This window comes from Taudactylus pleione, unplaced genomic scaffold (assembly GCF_031769625.1).
Source record: "Taudactylus pleione unplaced genomic scaffold, aTauple2 ptg001183l, whole genome shotgun sequence".
NCBI classification, from domain to species: Eukaryota; Metazoa; Chordata; class Amphibia; order Anura; family Myobatrachidae; genus Taudactylus; species Taudactylus pleione.
The window spans coordinates 918,662-939,058 of NW_028285584.1; the positions used below are offsets into that span (position 1 = coordinate 918,662).

The 20,397-nt window shown below is 43.8% G+C and overlaps 1 protein-coding gene across 1 annotated transcript in view; it reads right to left on the reverse strand.

Annotated features, from left to right (window-relative positions):
* The window catches only part of LOC148453322 (transport and Golgi organization protein 6 homolog), a 103,088-nt gene extending 82,907 nt beyond the window's left edge, over positions 1 to 20,181 (reverse strand). Inside the window, exon 1 of the mRNA XM_088462285.1 lies at positions 19,830 to 20,181. Within this exon, the coding sequence (XP_088318411.1) occupies positions 19,830 to 19,887 (58 nt within the window). The 5' untranslated portion in view covers positions 19,888 to 20,181. The remainder of the gene's footprint in view (positions 1 to 19,829) is intronic.
* Positions 20,182 to 20,397: the final 216 nt, after the last annotated feature.

The window sequence follows — 20,397 nt, forward strand, 5'->3', positions numbered from 1 at the left end:
CACCCACAAGATATGCCCCACAAACACTTATGCTATCACCTACCAGACCTGTCCCCGTACACTCACCCTGTCACCTACCAGACCTGTCCCCGTACACTCACCCTGTCACCTACCAGACCTGTCCCCGCACACTTACCCTGTCACCTACCAGACCTGTCTCCACACACTCATCCTGTCACCTACCAGACCTGTCCCCGCACACTCACCCTGTCACCTACCAGACCTGTCCCTGTACACTCATCCTGTCACCTACCAGACCTGTCCCCACACACTCACCCTGTCACCTACCAGACCTGTCTCCACACACTCACCCTGTCACCTACCAGACCTGTCTCCACACACTCACCCTGTCACCTACCAGACCTGTCTACACACACTCACCCTGTCACCTACCAGACCTGTCCCCACACACTCACCCTGTCACCTACCAGACCTGTCCCTGTACACTCATCCTGTCACCTACCAGACCTGTCCCTGTACACTCATCCTGTCACCTACCAGACCTGTCCCCACACACTCAGCCTGTCACCTACCAGACCTGTCTCCACACACTCACCCTGTCACCTACCAGACCTTTCTCCACACACTCACCCTGTCACCTACCATACCTGTCCCTGTACACTCACCCTGTCACCTACCAGACCTTTCTCCACACACTCACCCTGTCACCTACCAGACCTTTTTCCACACACTCACCCTGTCACTTACCAGACCTGTCCCTGAACACTCACCCTGTCACCTACCAGACCTGGTCTGTACACTCACCCTGTCACCTACCAGACCTGTCCCTGTACACTCACCCTGTCATCTACCAGACCTGTCTCCACACACTCACCCTGTCACCTACCAGACCTGTCTCCACACACTCACCCTGTCACCTACCATACCTGTCCCCACACACTCATCCTGTCACCTACCATACCTGTCCCCGCACACTCACCCTGTCACCTACCAGACCTGTCCCTGTACACTCACCCTGTCACCTACCAGACCTGTCTCCACACACTCACCCTGTCACCTACCAGACCTGTCCCTGTACACTCACCCTGTCACCTACCAGACCTGTCTCCACACACTCACCCTGTCACCTACCATACCTGTCCCCGCACACTCACCCTGTCACCTACCAGACCTGTCCCTGTACACTCACCCTGTCACCTACCAGACCTGTCTCCACACACTCACCCTGTCACCTATGATAACGCCAGAATATGTGACCGTACATATTCCTTCAGCAATTCACAAATATATGCATGCGTATGTCTTTCATTATTTTCATTTCAATTAAGAGTACATAGAAATGATTCAGAATATATATTAGTTGTAAGTTGCGGAGGACCGTCATGTGTCGAATGGCCGCAGGCCTAGAGATGAGGTTTACCCTCTCTCTAAAGTAGGCAGGTGTGTGTCTGAAGCAACAGTTATTATTGTTTAATATTGTATAATCTAAAGGTATAAATGTTATTACAGAAATAGGTATAAATTAGAACTGATCAAAATCATTTCTTCTCTAGCAAGACAGAATAATGGGTTAGTTGAGTATGAACAGACTAGGAGACAGGAGGTCTCAGATCTGGCTAAGCAAGAAGGGAGCCAATCAGGATAGCCTTGGCCTATATGCGGTCACCAGTATTTTGAGAACATAGAAAGGAGATTGTGGGTTTTGTTATGATTAAAATATATAATTAGTGAAATGTTTAGTGCGCATGAATATTGAATTAATTAATATTCGTCATTTTAGAATATGTCAGTAGCAGAGAGGAAAAAGTATAAAAGATTGATCAAAAAGGGGAGAGGTCAGTCGGGTTGAGCAGGAGAGATCGTAGGTCGAGAGAGTTGCGGGGCGCTGGGCTGTAAGTATAAACATGGCTGACTGTCACCTTGGGAGTCTATGCTAGGCATTGCAAATAATCATTTTGTTACTGTTGCTGAACTAATTTTTTTTATGTTGTAAGTCTGCTTTGACAATAATACCATAATACATATAGAATTGATTTGCTTTTGAAGTAAAACATTGTCATTTATTTTAAAGTTGCAGTTTTTGTTTTTCTCTCTCCTTCAGTCATTGATATGATGGTTAAGTTAATTGCGCTGTATTGATTGTTTGGGATTTGTTTTGTTTTGGTAGGATTTGTTTCTCAAAATAAGGTTTTTCTCCATTGTGTAGTTTGTATAAGAAAGTTTTGTATTTTGGAGAAATGGTGTTAGGAGGAGAGATTTCTCCCCTCCTTTTCTGTTCTGGGCAGTGTGCCCAATAGATAGGGAAAGTAAATGGTATTTGCTGAGGATTTTTTTTTTCCTTCCCCGTACACTAAAATATGTTGTGTGTAGAATAGAGAGGATTTTTAAATTTGCAAGTTCAGTAATTATCTTGGCATTTTTGTTAGTTGAGATATCTATTTCTGAAATTATTGGTAGATTGATGTTTTGTTAAGAAGTTTTATTGATACTTTCTATTTTCTTTTTCTGCTCTCTCTGAGAAATTAAAAATTTTTTTGCGCAAACCAGTTTTTTTTCTTCTTCATTTTTTCTTCCTTCCCTGCTCTGTATGAAAGAGTGACGTATGATTGGTTCAATGATGTATGGTTGGGTAATTGGCTGACCTTCACGGCGGCAGAGTCTGGCAAGAAGCCCACCCAAGTATCGCTTACGGCTTCCGCTTGGAGTTGGGGTTAGATTAGGGTCTTGTGTCAAAAAAAAAAAAAAAAGACACTATAAAAAAAAAAAACGTAGACAGCAGTGTATGCAACTTGTGTGAGTGAACTATATATTTTTTTTTCTTAAAAAAAAAGAAAAGGTTGTGCATACTGTCTTTTACCTTTCCTCATTCTTCTGTCTTTCTCTTTCATTGACAGCCCCATTGACAGGGACCTCTGATGTGTCTTAATTGTGCATATGTTGCTGTGCTAGAGTTAGTTAGGGATTTGATTACCATAGATGAGTTTTTCCTAATATTTTATGACATATGCAATGTTGTTTTGTTTTTTGTTTTTTTGAAATTGAGGTTTGAGGATTTTGATCCAATAGTGTTGTTAGAGAGTGATTTGTCATTTGATTCGGTTTTTGGACTTGGGTTCCGACAGAAGCAGTTCAGAATTGCTGTTTGTTTTCTGGTTTCCAGAAATTTGAAATTGTATTTGAGTCATTTTTCCCAGAAATTAGGGGCAGTATTGTTGAGTTTTTTTGATGGTTGGTTTTGTGGTTATAAAAATTAAGTGTCAGCAGGGGGTTAGGACGAGAGGCATTTGCTGAGCTAACTTTTCCCATTTTCCCCTGTAGTATGCCTTACATAGAAGTGGAGTAGAGAGGCATAAATCTGGTTATGTGAATTGCTGGGTAATATTATAAACAAAGAAGAGAAGTCCACGTGGCTAGATAGTGTAAAATTGATCTGCAGATATTTAAGAACAAGATAATATTGATGTAAAAGTGCTAAATCTGATAACGAGGGCAGGTGCACAAGGTATACGTATAGTCACAGGTGTAACAGGTGTGCAGAACCCTGATAACGGGGACAGGGGAGGCACCAGGTAACTGAGGTACAAATCTGTTAACGAGGTCAGATTGTACATGAGAGGTGTTGACCTGATAACGAAAGACAGGTAACACGAGGGTAGAGTTTTTTGGGTTTTCATTTTGACAGACGTGTCACAATTTTAAAGTGAAAGAAACAGTTAGTCTCATTTGATTTTTAAAAGGCAACATTGTCTAGTACATGTATGGGATTGGAGTTGGTTCTTGTAAGTTATAAGAGGGTAAGAGTAAGTGATTTGAGGGTGAAGAGGTGGATTGTAGCTTGATAAGCTACAGAGTATGGGGAGAATGGCGCATGATGCACCTGGATGGTAATGGTTGTTTGAATGAAGGTGAGAAGGAATTGGTTTGGTGAAACGGAAAATTGTTTCCAGGGTAGTTTACCATGAAATTGTAAAGGTATCCCACTAACAAAACTTGTACTTAAGAAAGAATTAAGTTTCTCATTGCAAGTGTAAAAGCTTATTTGAGGAGCTGGAAGAGTGTTCCCGTTTCAGGGTCATAGAGATTGGCTGTTTGAGAATAAAAAATGCAGTTTTATTTTTGCAGCAGAGCGAGAGAAAGACATTTTTTTAATATGGCATCGAGTGAGTTGCCAAGAGTTAAGAGGGTAGTCATTTAAAAAAAATATATATATATGTGATTAGGAATGACCAGTATGTATGCGGTTATGAAAGACAAGTACGGAGATGAGAGTGTGAGGTTTGTTGCAGGGTGGAGTGGGATGATTGAATGGACCTCTGGTCATTTCCCCATGGCTGGCACATTTAACCAATATGTTCTGGATGCTTTGAAAGCAACAATTATTTTGACTAGGTTGGTGAAGAATAGGGTTAAGTATTTGCAATGTCTGGCAATACGGCAACGGCAGGTGGAACAAGGTGGCAGTCAGCCAACAGCACCGGCAGCGCCCCCGGCTCTCACAGCTGGCCCAGCTGACCCCCCTTTTGTTGTTTTTTTTATTTTGTTTTTTGTTTTGTTTTTTCCAAGATTTGAACCCCAGAGACTCCTGTCTCTGGTGATGACAATACTGATTTTTAATTTTTTTTTTTTTTCAAGATTTGAACCCCAGAGACTCCTGTCTCTGGTGATGACAATGTTGATGTAACGCTTAAGCTCATTGCTTTCTCTATGCTTGCTTATTTTAATCAATAATACCAAGATTTGTACCTCACAGACTATTGTCTCTGAAGCTAACTTAAATGTCTAAGCTTACTGCTATAGTTATGCCTGTTTATTCTATTCAACAATTTGTTTATGACTATTCCCCAGAAGTGAACTGTTAGATCTGATTCAGCTGATACAATTGATGATTATTACTGATATTCATGTCCTTCCTGCAACTAATCTCACTATCATTAGCAGGTTCAGTGTGTCCTGGATACCTTGTGTTTATGTGACCATTTATTGTTTGTGAGGACTTCACAGTTTCCGGATGTTGTCACAGAAATCCTACATCATGTGCAGCATCATTCACAGATAAGAAATTGTGCAGTTATTTATGTTTCCAGATATAATATCGTATCCCATGTGTTGTTGAAGGTGACAGAGGTACACATTTTACAGGGAAGGTATTACAAGCAATATGTCAATATATGGGTTTATAAAAAAAAAACAAAATTGAATGTGTAAACGCTAACATTGAGTACAAGTTAGATGAGGTGGGTATGGAGACTACCATAAGTTGACTGGGGGCTTTTACCTCTAGTTTTGTATAGCATCCACACCACTCCAAAGCGATCACTTACCCTGTGCCTTTTGAGCTATTTTTTTTCGTTTTTTTTTTAAAACTGCCTATCCTTATTGTAAGTCCAGCAACAGACTTGTCACTGTTATATGATTTAACTACGGACTATGTTATACAATTCTCACAGCATCTGAAGAAAAGCAAGGAAAGCTTATGAAGAGACTCCCAGAAGAACCTTGTCATGGAGTCCAGTCTGGAGACTATGTAATGGTGAGAAATTTCTTATGTTCTGGTTGTCTCATAGATCGCTGGCAAGGCCCGTTCCAGGTTCTGCTAACAGCCTCGATGTGGCTGAAAAGGACAATTGGATTCACAAAATCTCACTGCAAGAAGGTTGCCGACCTGGCGGTGAGGTCAGTTAAAGCCAAAGAAGATGCAGATAAAGAAATTGACTGTGATTTAAATTTAATAAACTTATTTGATGATGGGCCTGATCAAAGTCACAGTTCAGGCCAAGATAAGGTTCACAGAATCGGGGACATTATTAGTAGTGTTCTGCGGGTTGTGAACAAAGAAAAGGAAAGATGGCTGTTGGTGATCAAGTCTCTGTGTATCCATTGATTGGGAAAGTTATTTTTTTTTCCATTTTTAAATTTTTTATAGTAAATAGGAGCTGAGAAGGACTGGTGACTGATGAGGACGGTGAGGAGTGTTATCCTAGGGGTACTGCCGGGATCATATTGGTAGACTCCACTCCTATTTTAAAACTCATGATCATAAGGGATATGGTTTTAATCACATTAAGAGTCATAAAAGACGCACACAGTCATTTTACTACTGATACTCCCAGGTATAGGTACGCATCAGAGGATGGTCAAAAGACCAAGGGAAGGGGGGCGTGGCCTAGCTGCTGAAAGTGGAGGAAGCAGGAGACAGGAGCTCCTGCTTTTAAAAGCACAAATACAGTGCAAATCGGCTCCTTTTGGGGATAGTATACAGCAGCCCTCTGCCCTGGCATCCGCCTGTACCTCTGAACGTAGAGTGGTGTCTCTGGACCGCATCCCGATGCTCCCGCTTGTGGGGCCTACTACATTGACAGAAGCAGCGGCCTCAATTTGCGGGACTCCCCGGTGGCCTCATACGCGGCGTTTCCGCGTCCTCGCAGAAGATCTCAAGCGGGGTCATCTCCCTTCCCTGCCTGCCGAGTGGCCTTCCCGGGTGCGATATCGGTGCTTCCCCGCACTGCTCCACGGCTGCCTGCTCACCTGTTAGGAGCATTCCTGTTGCTGCTCCGTTGGCGGCCGCCATTTTGGAAGATGGGATCCGGCTCTGTGAGCGCTGCTCCCCACATCCCTCTCTGCTATACCCGCGGTGAGTGACCTGTCAGCTGGCCTGGGGTCTTTGCTCTCCCTCCTTTGCTGGGCTAGGTGCCTGAGGGCAGAGTGGTGCTCTCATAGTTCCTGAGACATATGTAGCATACTCTCTTCACTGACCACAGCTAAATTGGAACATTCATCTGTGTTTTTGCTCTCTCAACTCTCAATTCTGCGCCCTCTGTTTTACATTTGAGTTTCCATCCTACTATCATTTTGCTGTGAATAACCGTCAATACTCCTTTTTTTTTACTCTCCATTTTTGCTATATGGCTATGAGTGTATGTGATATTTAATGGTCTCCAACAGTGACATTCTACTGCCATCGTGTGGCTAGTGTGATATATTGCTTCAAAAGGAATTTCCTATACTCCAATATCCCCACATGGAAGTGATAATATTCTAATGTGAATATTTTCCCACCACCACCGCAACTACACACCGCATAGCATATCCCCATTTTTCCAGAGATTACTTAGAAGCTATCTTTTCAATTGGTCATATCCAGTAAACATGGGGCCTAAGAAGACTCCTAAACCAGCTAAAGGTATCCCTCCGGTGAGTTTTTTCAAGTCTGCATCTGCGACCCCCCCACTGCCGAAAGACTCCGTACAATCTCCACGACCGCGAATGTCACAAGATAAAACCTGCTTCTTCCCCTTCAGCTTCATCCACACATGCTCCCTCAGATGATGCTTCTATGGACGAACCTATCACTGTGCGGCGCATGCTGCAGCTCTTAGGTGATCTTAAGAAAGATATCACAGCTGAATTATCTTCTACTGTTGGGGAATTGAAGCATGATGTTGCTGAACTAGGTGGTCGTACGGACCTTCTCGAAAATAAGATGGGAGAAGTAGTCGCCTCCCACAATGACTTAATATCCGCTCACGAAACTACCCAAGCGGAACTCTCTGCACTTCGGGACAAAATGGCTGACCTTGAAGACAGGGCTCACAGAAATAACCTTAAAATCCGTGGAATTCCGGAGTCGATACAGTTTTCGGAGCTTCCCGAGTTTGCTGTGACCCTATTCCAGAAACTAATCCCAGACATGCCTTCTTCACAATTTCTTTTAGACCGTATCCATCGTCTCCCTAAAGCTCACAATGCCCCTGAAGCCTCTCCGCGAGACACTATTATGAGGATGCACTATTTCCACGTGAAGGAGCGTCTACTTCGAATATCTAGAGAGGCAGGGTCTTCCTCCGATGTATTGGGAAACTTACAAATTTTTGGTGATCTCTCCCCGACTACGTTAAATAAAAGAAGATCCTTCTCTAGCATCACATCAGCTTTACGTCAAGCTCGAATACAATATAGATGGGGGTTTCCAACAAAACTTATTGTCACTTACGATGGATCTACAAAAGTGCTATACTCCCCGGAAGACGTTATGAAGGCTCTGGACCTCTGGCGGATCCCATTCACTACGAAATCTACTGATCATATTCCTACAATCAGTTCTGATTGGCTCTTAGCAGGCAAAAACGGTTGACTGTTTTATGATCTGCATTCCTTTATCTTAATTTAGTCCTTGTGTCCATGTTTAGGATGTTTCCTGTATCGTGGTCGCTGGACACTTTATTGAAGTTTTCTGGTTTAGGCAGTTTTTGAAACTCCAATTGTTTTTTCTATATGTTGCACAGTTATAGATTATAACTATCTTCTAAATTTTATTTATTTTCAATATTGATTGATGTAAGGTGTATATGCTTTAGTACCATTTTCTATGTCTATTATTGCTAAAAAAGTCTTATCTTTTTGTTTTTCCTTATATCTTTTAAGTGGTACTCGTTTTTTCAGATATATTTGGTGTGTGTTTGCTATGTTACTTTTGAGTGTTATTTGTTATTTTGTTCCCTGGTGGTGGGAAACGTGTCACTACCCCCATGGTTCTACCATTTTCGCCACTCTGTTTAGTGGCCCCTGTGACTCCCGCCGTGGAGTCATTTCTATTCATACTCTTTTCTATTTTCTTTTTTTTTTCTTTTTTGACCCAATTTACAGGCTCTATATTGCTTACCTTTTTTTGTATTTTTATGCCAATGTTGATCAACCCAGGACAGATAGGATGTTCTTTCTCTGTTTACGCATGTCTTTAGATTTGTTAAAATGGTGAATCTTATGTCTAACAATACTAAGGGTTTAAATTCCCCTCAGAAACGTAATATTGCCCTCCGCTATTTTAGAACTCACAAAATGGATGTAATAGCGATTCAGGAAACCCATTTTGCTAAGGATGCCTCTCCCGCTTTTTCTGACCCTCATTATCCATATGGTTATTTTGCATCAGGTCCCACAAAGAAGAGGGGAGTGGCAATTCTTTTTCACCGCAACTGTAATTTTGTTTTAAAATCCCAAGGAGCAGACCCCTTGGGTAGATATCTTGTCTTGATGGGAGAGCTGGAGGTTAAAGCAGTTACTATAGCTTCTGTATATGCCCCAAATACTGGTCAATTGTCATTCATCAGGAAATTTTTCAGAGTTACCCAGAGAGTGTGTTCAGGTCAGATTATTTTACTCGGCGATTTTAATTTAGTTCTAGACCCTTGTATGGATAAATCGAATAATATAGGAGGTGGCACCGCTACTGACCCTGCTGGTGTATCGGGGGCTTTTGGCCGGTCGATTCTGGAGTATGGTCTGTATGATGTTTGGCGGGCAATGCACCCTACGACCCGTGATTACACCTTTCTCTCTCGGGTTCATGGATCATATTCCAGGATCGACCTTGCTCTAATGGATAAATGGTCCCTCCAACAGGTAAGAGGTGCAAATATTCTCCCTATCACATGGTCTGATCATGCCCCTTTGACAATTACGTGGGATTGTAGTGTACCTCTCCCCTCCAGTAGACCATGGAGGTTCAATAATTTTCTTTTATCCTCTACTGAGGGGAGGCAGGCCATTCAGTCTGCCCTATCAGAATACTTTCAACATAATAAACCCACGGATACTACTCCCTTTAATTTTTGGTGTGCCTTTTACGGCAGTTCTTAGAGGAACAGTAATCCAAGTAGCATCTAGAATTAAGCGTATAGAAGCTCAAAAACAAAAGGAAGTTGAAACTAGACTTCGGGACCTGGAAGACCAACATAAATCTGATCCTTCCAACTCTGTACTTTTCCAAAAGATCCTTAAAGTTAGAGGAGAATTAGAGATATACACTTTAAAAAAGATTAAGGGCCTGATTCAGACCCACTCGCGAGCGGCTGTCCGCTCGCAAGTGGGTCGATGGTCTGCACTGAGCATGCGCACGACGGCGGGAGCTCCGTCGTGCGCATGCGCCAGATGCGACGAGTGAAGGACTTTCCTTCGCTCGTTGTGTCTGATCAAAGGGGGCGTGCTGTCGATGTTGATTGACAGCATGCCCCCTTTGGTGGGCGTGCCGGGGGCGTGCCTCCCTGACGGGGGCGTTCCCAAGGGAACGCCTACCATCAGAAGCCGGCCCACTGACATCACTAGTGATGTCAGTGGGAGTGATTTTGGCTCTGATAGAGCCAAAATCACTCCGGGCCTTGCGGTTGAAAACCTCAACCGCAGGCTCCGGCTCGCAGTTTCGATGGTCGCGATGGTCCAGATGATGTAAACACAGCTCAACCCACATCAGAGACTATCTCTGCTTTTCTATCAGACCTTGCTCTGCCCTCCCTTACTGAACAGTCACTAGTTTCTTTAAATTCCCCTCTGGACAGAAGAAGAGCTGAAAAATGCCATCAAAGCCTTGAAACGTGATAAAGCACCTGGACTGGATGGCTTCTCTAACAATTTCTATATGGAGTTTCAATCGGACCTTATTCCGGCGCTGATGGGGGTGTTTGAGGCGGGGACCAATTCAGGCTTATTTCCCCCTGAGATGCTTGAGGCTCGAATTATAACTATCCTTAAACCAGGCAAAGACCCCACCCATGCCCAAAATTATAGACCCATAGCTTTATTAAACACTGATATTAAATTATATGCGAAAATGGTAGCCAACAGACTAAATCCGTTACTCCCTTATTTGATTAACCCAGATCAGGTTGGTTTTGTGATGGGCCGACAAGCTCCAGATAACACACGAAGAGCCTTAAATGTCATTGAACATTTTTCACAGGTCGGGGACCCGCTTCTGGCACTTTCATTAGACGCCGATAAAGCCTTTGATAGGCTGCACTGGGGTTTTATGAAGGCTGTACTCTCCAAATTTGGTTTTACAGGATGGTTCTTAGATGCCATTCTTGCACTTTATAGTGCCCCTGGAGCACGTGTGTGTTGCAATGGTTTCTTATCTTCTTTGTTCCCTATAAGCAATGGTACCAGACAGGGCTGTCCTTTATCTCCCTTAATTTTTGTTCTAGCAATAGAACCTCTAGTAGAATATATCCACACTTCCTCCCTTCTTCATGGCCCTTTTATAAACGGGTCACATCATAGAATTTGTCTTTTTGCGGACGATGTCCTTCTGTTTGTAACACATCCGGAAACCTCTCTTTCAAATTTACAACAGCTGCTTAATAGTTACTCTGCGGCCTCATATTATAAATTAAATACATCTAAAACGGAAGTATTAGCAATAAATGCCCCACCCCAGCTCCTGTACTCTCTTAAATCTCGTTATAATTACAATTGGCAAACACAGTCTCTCCGCTATCTCGGTATTTCTTTGTCGGCTGCAGAAGACACTCTCCTTGAATTTAATTATGGCCCCTTATTGAACCAATTTGTTATTTACACAAAAGATTGGATGAATCACGAGGTTTCCTGGATGGGCAGAATGGCGGCCGTCAAGATGACTCTTCTCCCCAAACTTATGTATTTATTTAGATCAATTCCCAGGACACTCCCTCTCTCATGGCTAAATAGATTTAATGCAGTACTGAATAAATATATCTGGAATAATAAGAGAGCCAGGATTGCTAAGACATATCTGATGATGTCTAGATCATCAGGGGGTTTGACTTATCCCAATTTAGCTCTTTATCAAACAGCATGTCTGATCGATCAACTCAGTGACTGGTCAAATGTTCTCAATCCTAAACCTTGGGTTAAATTGGAAAGTGATATGTTAGGCAAATTCCCCCTTGGTGATTTACTTTGGGTTCCACCCAGCTCTAGAAAGTCCTTAAAAAATATGTCTAGAGCCACATTAGCTTCTTTAAAAGCGTGGGATAGTTTATCTACCCTCCTACAATTTAACCTGCCATCTTTACACCTCTCTATTCAGGGCCTCTCACAATTAATTCCAAATTTAAATTTATCCTCTTGGCACCCCAAAGGTATTCGTACTCTTCATGATTTTTTTATAAGTAACACTTTCCTTTCTTTTGCCCAATTACAAGCTAGGTTCTCTATCCCCTCTAGAGATTTTTACAAATTTCTTCAAATCAGACATTGGGTTCAATCTTTCCCACATTTAGTAGGGTTGACTGATACAATCCCTTCTCATGTTTGTTCACGTATATTCTCAATTTCCCGTAAAAGGGGTATATCTTTCTGGTACTCTTTAATTCTAACAGCAGAAGAACCAGCTAAGATACCAGCTATTATTAAATGGGAAAATCATTTAAATATATGTTTAAACCCACATGTATGGTCCCAATTATTTTTTTCTATAGTCAAAATGTCTAGATGTATCTCTCATATTGAAATGTATATGAAACTATTTTATCGTATCTATTTGACCCCGGACAGATTACACAAAATTTGGCCTTCCCAATCTAGTTTATGATGGCGTTCATGTGGTCAAACGGGAGAGATTCTCCATATTTTCTGGAGTTGCCCTGCTATACGTCCCCTCTGGCTGGAGGTAGAAGCCTTGATTCTGGAGGTTACTGGTTTGTGGCTGTCTTTGTCCCCAGCCACAGCTCTTTTACATATATTTCAGGAAGACGTTCCAGTTAACCATAGGTATTTTATCGGACATGTACTTATTGCTACTAGGGCAGCCATCGCTCAATTCTGGAAGCAAGATAAACCCCCCCCCTTTCCTTGATAAAGACTAAATTAAATCATAGTTTTTTGATGGAAACGCTGAATTGTCCATATTCTCCCTCTACTAATTCACCAATGATAAAATGGTTCAGTTGGCATGAGTTCAATATGGGGGGTCCATGCCTCCCAGTAAACACAAATTGATACTCCAAGGTTCCGATATGTTCTCTCTTTTGATTTGACTGTTGCAGTTATGGAGTGGTCTCTGTTATTAGTATATATTATCTACTACCTTTTAATGATATTTTATATTTGGTATAATATAATGTAATGTTTTATCTGTAATATTTTTTTCTTTCTATTGTCTTATTTTATTGCCTGTATTCCCCATTCCTTTCTTTTTTTCTGTACCCCTCTTTTCTTTTTTCATTTGAAAAAAAAACCTAACAAAATATTCAATAAAAATGAATGTTTAAAAAGACCAAGGGAAAAAAATTCTTAAAATGGTTGAAAAGAAAATACATTATAGGTAAATAAGGTCTCATACTGGTACTAGGTGCAAGATACATCTGATGAAGTATCGTAAAAAAGAGCCATTACTGTAAGACAAAGGTGTGAAGGGTTGTCTCACAATTCCAAGGTGTATATGTAAATACTGTGGTTTAAATTCAGAAAAGGGGTATACAATGGTGCAAAGAAAGCATCTCTATACAAACTGACACTTCTTCCCTGGACACTTATCATGAGCTTATAGAAAGAACAATAAAGGTGATTGTTGGGTATGTAGTCACAATGTCATTCAGGGAATGTTGTGCTAATGTCTATCTCATTGCACTCAAATCAAACAACATTTCACTCACGATGTGGAACTCTCACACTTGAACCTTATAATGTCACAGGTTCCCTACGTTTAAAATTAACAAGGTATCCAAGGTATGATCAGGACAACATCATGTCTATTAACAAAATGGTACAGGAGCTGAAGGTAATTATTTGGGAACCAGTGTTTGTAACACAATCTTACAAGGAGGATCTTACTGAATCAAACTTGTTTGGGGATCTTTTAGAAATTATTAAATACACAAAAACCTAATAAAAAATTATTATATGTGAGTGCATTAATAAACTGTGTAATAACAGAAGGAATGTTGGGGTACAATAAAACATACAGTCATCATATCGCAGAATGGAACAAGCAAGAAGAAAGCGTGGATGAAAAGGGTGCCCGTTGTAATGTTCCTTATAATGCTTTTCTAACACATTGTCTAATAAACCTAAATAAATAGGCCTAGAGATGAGGTTTACCCTCTCTCTAAAGTAGGCAGGTGTGTGTCTGAAGCAACAGTTATTATTGTTTAATATTGTATAATCTAAAGGTATAAATGTTATTACAGAAATAGGTATAAATTAGAACTGATCAAAATCATTTCTTCTCTAGCAAGACAGAATAATGGGTTAGTTGAGTATGAACAGACTAGGAGACAGGAGGTCTCAGATCTGGCTAAGCAAGAAGGGAGCCAATCAGGATAGCCTTGGCCTATATGCGGTCACCAGTATTTTGAGAACATAGAAAAGAGATTGTGGGTTTTGTTATGATTAAAATATATAATTAGTGAAATGTTTAGTGAGCATGAATATTGAATTAATTAATTAATATTCGTCATTTTAGAATATGTCAGTAGCAGAGAGGAAAAAGTATAAAAGATTGATCAAAAAGGGGAGAGGTCAGTCGGGTTGAGCAGGAGAGATCGTAGGTCGAGAGAGTCGCGAGGCGCTGGGCTGTAAGTATAAACATGGCTGACTATCACCTTGGGAGTCTATGCTAGGCATTGCAAATAATCATTTTGTTACTGTTGCTGAACTAATTTTTTTTATGTTGTAAGTCTGCTTTGACAATACCATAATACATATAGAATTGATTTGCTTTTGAAGTAAAACATTGTCATTTATTTTAAAGTTGGTATTGATGTGAATTATTCCATTTCTTCTTATAATAAGTAAGGTTTAAAAATAATATCCAAAACACCTCGCGTTATCACCTACCAGACCTGTCCCTGTATACTCACCCTGTCACCTACCAGACCTGTCCCTGTACACTCACCCTGTCACCTACCAGACCTGTCCCTGTATACTCACCCTGTCACCTACCAGACCTGTCCCTGTACACTCACCCTGTCACCTACCAGACCTGTCCCTGTATACTCACCCTGTCACCTACCAGACCTGTCCCTGCACACTCACCCTGTCACCTATCATACCTGTCCCTGCACACTCACCCTGTCACCTACTAGACCTGTCCCTGTACACTCACCCTGTCACCTACCAGACCTGTCCCTGTACACTCACCCTGTCACCTACCAGACCTGTCCCTGCACACTCACCCTGTCACCTACCAGACCTGTCCCTGTACACTCACCCTGTCACCTACCAGACCTGTCCCTGTACACTCACCCTGTCACCTACCAGACCTGTCCCTGTACACTCACCCTGTCACCTACCAGACCTGTCCCTGTACACTCACCCTGTCACCTACCAGACCTGTCCCTGTACACTCACCCTGTCACCTACCATACCTGTCCCTGTACACTCACCCTGTCACCTACCAGACCTGTCCCCGTACACTCATCCTGTCACCTACCAGACCTGTCCCCGCACACTCACCCTGTCACCTACCAGACCTGTCCCTGTACACTCATCCTGTCACCTACCAGACCTGTCCCTGTACACTCACCCTGTCACCTACCAGACCTGTCCCTGTACACTCACCCTGTCACCTACCAGACCTGTCCCTGTACACTCACCCTGTCATCTACTAGACCTGTCCCTGTACACTCACCCTGTCACCTACCAGACCTGTCCCTGTACACTCACCCTGTCACCTACCAGACCTGTCCCTGTACACTCACCCTGTCATCTACTAGACCTGTCCCTGTACACTCACCCTGTCACCTACCAGACCTGTCCCTGTACACTCACCCTGTCACCTACCATACCTGTCCCTGCACACTCACCCTGTCACCTACCATACCTGTCCCTGCACACTCACCCTGTCACCTACCAGACCTGTCCTCGCACACTCACCCTGTCACCTACCAGACCTTTCTCCACACACTCACCCTGTCACCTACCAGACCTGTCCCTGTACACTCACCCTGTCACCTACCATACCTGTCCCTGCACACTTACCCTGTCACCTACTAGACCTGTCCCCACACACTCACCCTGTCACCTACTAGACCTGTCCCCACACACTCACCCTGTCACCTACCAGACCTGTCTCCACACACTCACCCTGTCACCTACCAGACCTTTCTCCACGCACTCACCCTATCACCTACCATACCTGTCCCAGCACACTCACCCTGTCACCTACCAGACCTATCCCTGTACACTCACCCTGTCACCTACCAGACCTGTCCCTGTACACTCACCCTGTCACCTACCAGACCTGTCCCTGTACACTCACCCTGTCACCTACCATACCTGTCCCTGTACACTCACCCTGTCACCTACCAGACCTGTCCCTGTACACTCATCCTGTCACCTACCAGACCTGTCCCCGCACACTCACCCTGTCACCTACCAGACCTGTCCCTGTACACTCATCCTGTCACCTACCAGACCTGTCCCTGTACACTCACCCTGTCACCTACCAGACCTGTCCCTGTACACTCACCCTGTCACCTACCAGACCTGTCCCTGTACACTCACCCTGTCATCTACTAGACCTGTCCCTGTACACTCACCCTGTCACCTACCAGACCTGTCCCTGTACACTCACCCTGTCACCTACCAGACCTGTCCCTGTACACTCACCCTGTCATCTACTAGACCTGTCCCTGTACACTCACCCTGTCACCTACCAGACCTGTCCCTGTACACTCACCCTGTCACCTACCATACCTGTCCCTGCACACTCACCCTGTCACCTACCATACCTGTCCCTGCACACTCACCCTTTCACCTACCAGACCTGTCCTCGCACACTCACCCTGTCACCTACCAGACCTGTCCCTGTACACTCACCCTGTCACCTACCATACCTGTCCCTGCACACTTACCCTGTCACCTACTAGACCTGTCCCCACACACTCACCCTGTCACCTACTAGACCTGTCCCCACACACTCACCCTGTCACCTACCAGACCTGTCTCCACACACTCACCCTGTCACCTACCAGACCTTTCTCCACTCACTCACCCTATCACCTACCATACCTGTCCCAGCACACTCACCCTGTCACCTACCAGACCTATCCCTGTACACTCACCCTGTCACCTACCAGACCTGTCCCTGTACACTCACCCTGTCACCTACCAGACCTGTCTCCACACACTCACCCTGTCACCTACCAGACCTGCCCCTGTACACTCACCCTGTCACCTACCAGACCTGTCCCCGCACACTCATCCTGTCACCTACCAGACCTGTCTCCACACATTCACCCTGTCACCTACCAGACCTGTCCCCGCACACTCATCCTGTCACCTACCAGACCTGTCCCCGCACACTCATCCTGTCACCTGCCATACCTGTCCCTGCACACTCATCCTGTCACCTACCAGACCTGTCCCCGCACATTCACCCTGTCACCTACCAGACCTTTCTCCACACACTCACCCTGGGCTCTATTTATTAACATTATTTTTACTAAAATAAAGTGAAAAAGGGTGTTTTCACACCCTTTTCACATTATTTTAGTATAACCTGTAGTTACTATAGGGCAATTGGAGTAGAATTAGTAAAATTCTACTCCAACCCCTAGTATCACTTATTTTTAGTAAAGCAGATCGCATTTCCCATAATTGTAATGGGAAATGTGATCTGTGTGCAAGTTACTAAAAATAAATTGTAAAAAAATACCGGGGGAAGCCCTGTGATAATAACGCCACCTGGAGGTGGCATTATCCAGGGTCTCCCTCGGTTACTGGGCTCCCACTCTGCTCTAACGGGGAGAGCAGAGGCGGGAGCCGGTACCAGTAATCAGCTGTGTGGTCTAAACAGACCGCAAGCTGATTGCTGTAAAAAAAAGAAAAAAAAAATTGAAACATTTTTTTTTACTTACCTGAATCCAGGGACCGGTGATCGGGCCTCCGGTGATGGCTCCTCTCCGGTCAGCTGGTCTCCCACAGTGCACTGGGGCCCGGTCATCAGGTGATCGGGCCCCAGTGCAGTATGGGAGATCACCTGATCGGGAAGCCTGGAGAAGATCACCGGAGGCCAGGAGGATGCAGGTAAGTGTAATGAAGGGAGGGGGGGTCGCGCCGGTGGGGCTTAGCGCCTGGGGGCGGGGCTTAGCATCTGTGGGGGGTAGCAGCGACGGTGGGTTGGCGCATGCGCGGGCTCTTAGTCGCGGTATTTTTTCCAAAAATACCGCGACTAGAGTGCGGATGGGATCCACAGGGACAGAGCTTTATCGCAAGCTCTGTCCCTGCAAGGGATTTATAGTAAATCCCTGTGATATTGCCTGAATTCGCAATGCGAATTCACTCGGTAATATCACACTACAATCCGCATTCAATATGCGGATTGTAGTAAATAGAGCCCTAGGAGAAGTAGCTGATTACACTTTGGGGTTTCACTAATTGATTGATAGAAAGTGGTTTGTTCTAAGCTGCGTCATTTGTTTTATGGTTTTTTTTTCTTCAAAATGTCTGAAATGTGGTTTTAGTCACATTTTAAAGCTCTTAGTTGGCAGCAAAAGCCCCCTTATTTTTTAGCTAGAAACCCCATCCCATAACCAGTAATACGTCATATTTAAAATTTAATTAACTGTTCCATTATAGGCTTTCCTCAGTTACATGTTTTCTTTCAACGCTTGAATCATTTGCTAATGTCATGTTATGGAAATGAATGTCCTGTCCTTTCAGTACTACAGTAATGAGATGCCACTAGTGCAGGAATTACTGTAACATGTTTCATTGTACAGATTATAAATACAGAGCTGGTCCCGTTGTTTAATCCTTACCCTTATAGGTTACTGCGAGACAGTCTTGTTACAGAGCGTTGTGTAATCCTTACCCTTATAGGTTACTGTGAGACAGTCTTGTTACAGAGCGTTGTGTAATCCTTACCCTTATAGGTTACTGCGAGACAGTCTTGTTACAGAGCGTTGTGTAATCCTTACCCTTATAGGTTACTGCGAGACAGTCTTGTTACGGAGCATTGTGTAATCCTTACCCTTAAAGGTTACTGCGAAACAGTCATGTTACAGAGCGTTGTGTAATCCTTACCCTTATAGGTTACTGCGAGACAGTCTTGTTACGGAGCGTTGTGTAATCCTTACCCTTATAGGTTACTGCGAGACAGTCTTGTTACAGAGCATTGTGTAGTCCTTACCCTTATAGGTTACTGCGAGACAGTCTTGTTACAGAGCGTTGTGTAATCCTTACCCTTATAGGTTACTGCGAGACAGTCATATTACAGAGCGTTGTGTAATCCTTACCCTTATAGGTTACTGCGAGACAGTCTTGTTACAGAGCGTTGTGTAATCCTTACCCTTATAGGTTACTGCGAGACAGTCATGTTACAGAGCGTTGTGTAATCCTTACCCTTATAGGTTACTGTGAGACAGTCTTGTTACGGAGCGTTGTGTAATCCTTACCCTTATAGGTTACTGTTAGACAGTCATGTTACAGAGCGTTGTGTTGACAATAAAATTCCTTTTAAAGGAAATCTGTTAGGAAAATATTTTTTAATATATAAAATTAAGCAATATATTAAAAATTACACAAGTTTTTAGACGCTCACTGAGCAAGGCGGGAAAATGGAAAATTTGCAACCAATCGGATCTGTCTGATTAACATCCTATTACAATGGTTCTCAAACTCGGTCAGGACCCTACACATTTTCCAGGTCACCCAGCAGGTGCACAGGTGTAATCATTACTCACTGACACATTTTAAAAGATCCACAGGTGGAGCTAATTATTTCACCTGTGATTCTGTAAGGAGACCTGGAAAACATGCACTGTTTGGGGTCCTGAGGGCTGAGTTTGAGAACTTGTGCCCTATTAGATTTGTTTAGACTATTGTGGCACCCCACCAACACCCTGTGTTCCTACCCACACTGATGTGCCTCTATGAAAATGTAAAATATTAATGTGACTACTGCCATTGTCTAATATAGGGCATGATTTAACTGGTTTCCTTAAGGTTCAGGGACTATTTGCGCTGTCCCCTCAGTGGTGGTGGACGTTAGGGGACCAGTGAGTACTGTAGCAGGCTCAAGGATTTGAACTAGAGAAAAATGGCAGTTGGTGTGTGCAGTTGGTGAGGTAGCTGGACAGGAGAAGGGGCTGCGCTGCCTTGATGCTTACTTGAGGGCAGCGGCCGTACTCCGGGACAAGCAGCGGAGGTCTCTGAGGCGGGGACCATCCGATGGGACTAAGCTGTGTCATCCAGGGAGGTTTCTGAGAACAATCAGCATAAGAGGGATGTGTGGGACGACCCCTAAGGGAGTGCCTCAAGCGGAGCTGCGGAAATAGAGAGAGACTGAGCTTGTAAAGGAGCCGGAGGTTGGGAGCTGATACTGGAGGGGTAAGAAGCTGCTGCAACCTCCCAAATAGACACTCAGTGACATTAGCGCCTACTAACTGGAGGCCTGCAGTTGTCCACCGTTACATATGATGGCATCGACACCACGGGGGAGCACACATCAGAGGTCACTTCCTCCTAGGTGACTCGGCAGTACAGCAGCTGGGGGAGCTACCAAAATGAAGATCGGAAGCTACCGGTTGGAGACCACTGGTTTAGGATACGTATTTAGAAGTTTAGAGATGCTTTCCTGACATCACCACCACCACGTGCTGAGCCAGCTCTTCCTATTCTGTGACCAGGACCCAGGTCGCATCGACACTGGTTACCCGTGCACACTGTAAAGCGAGC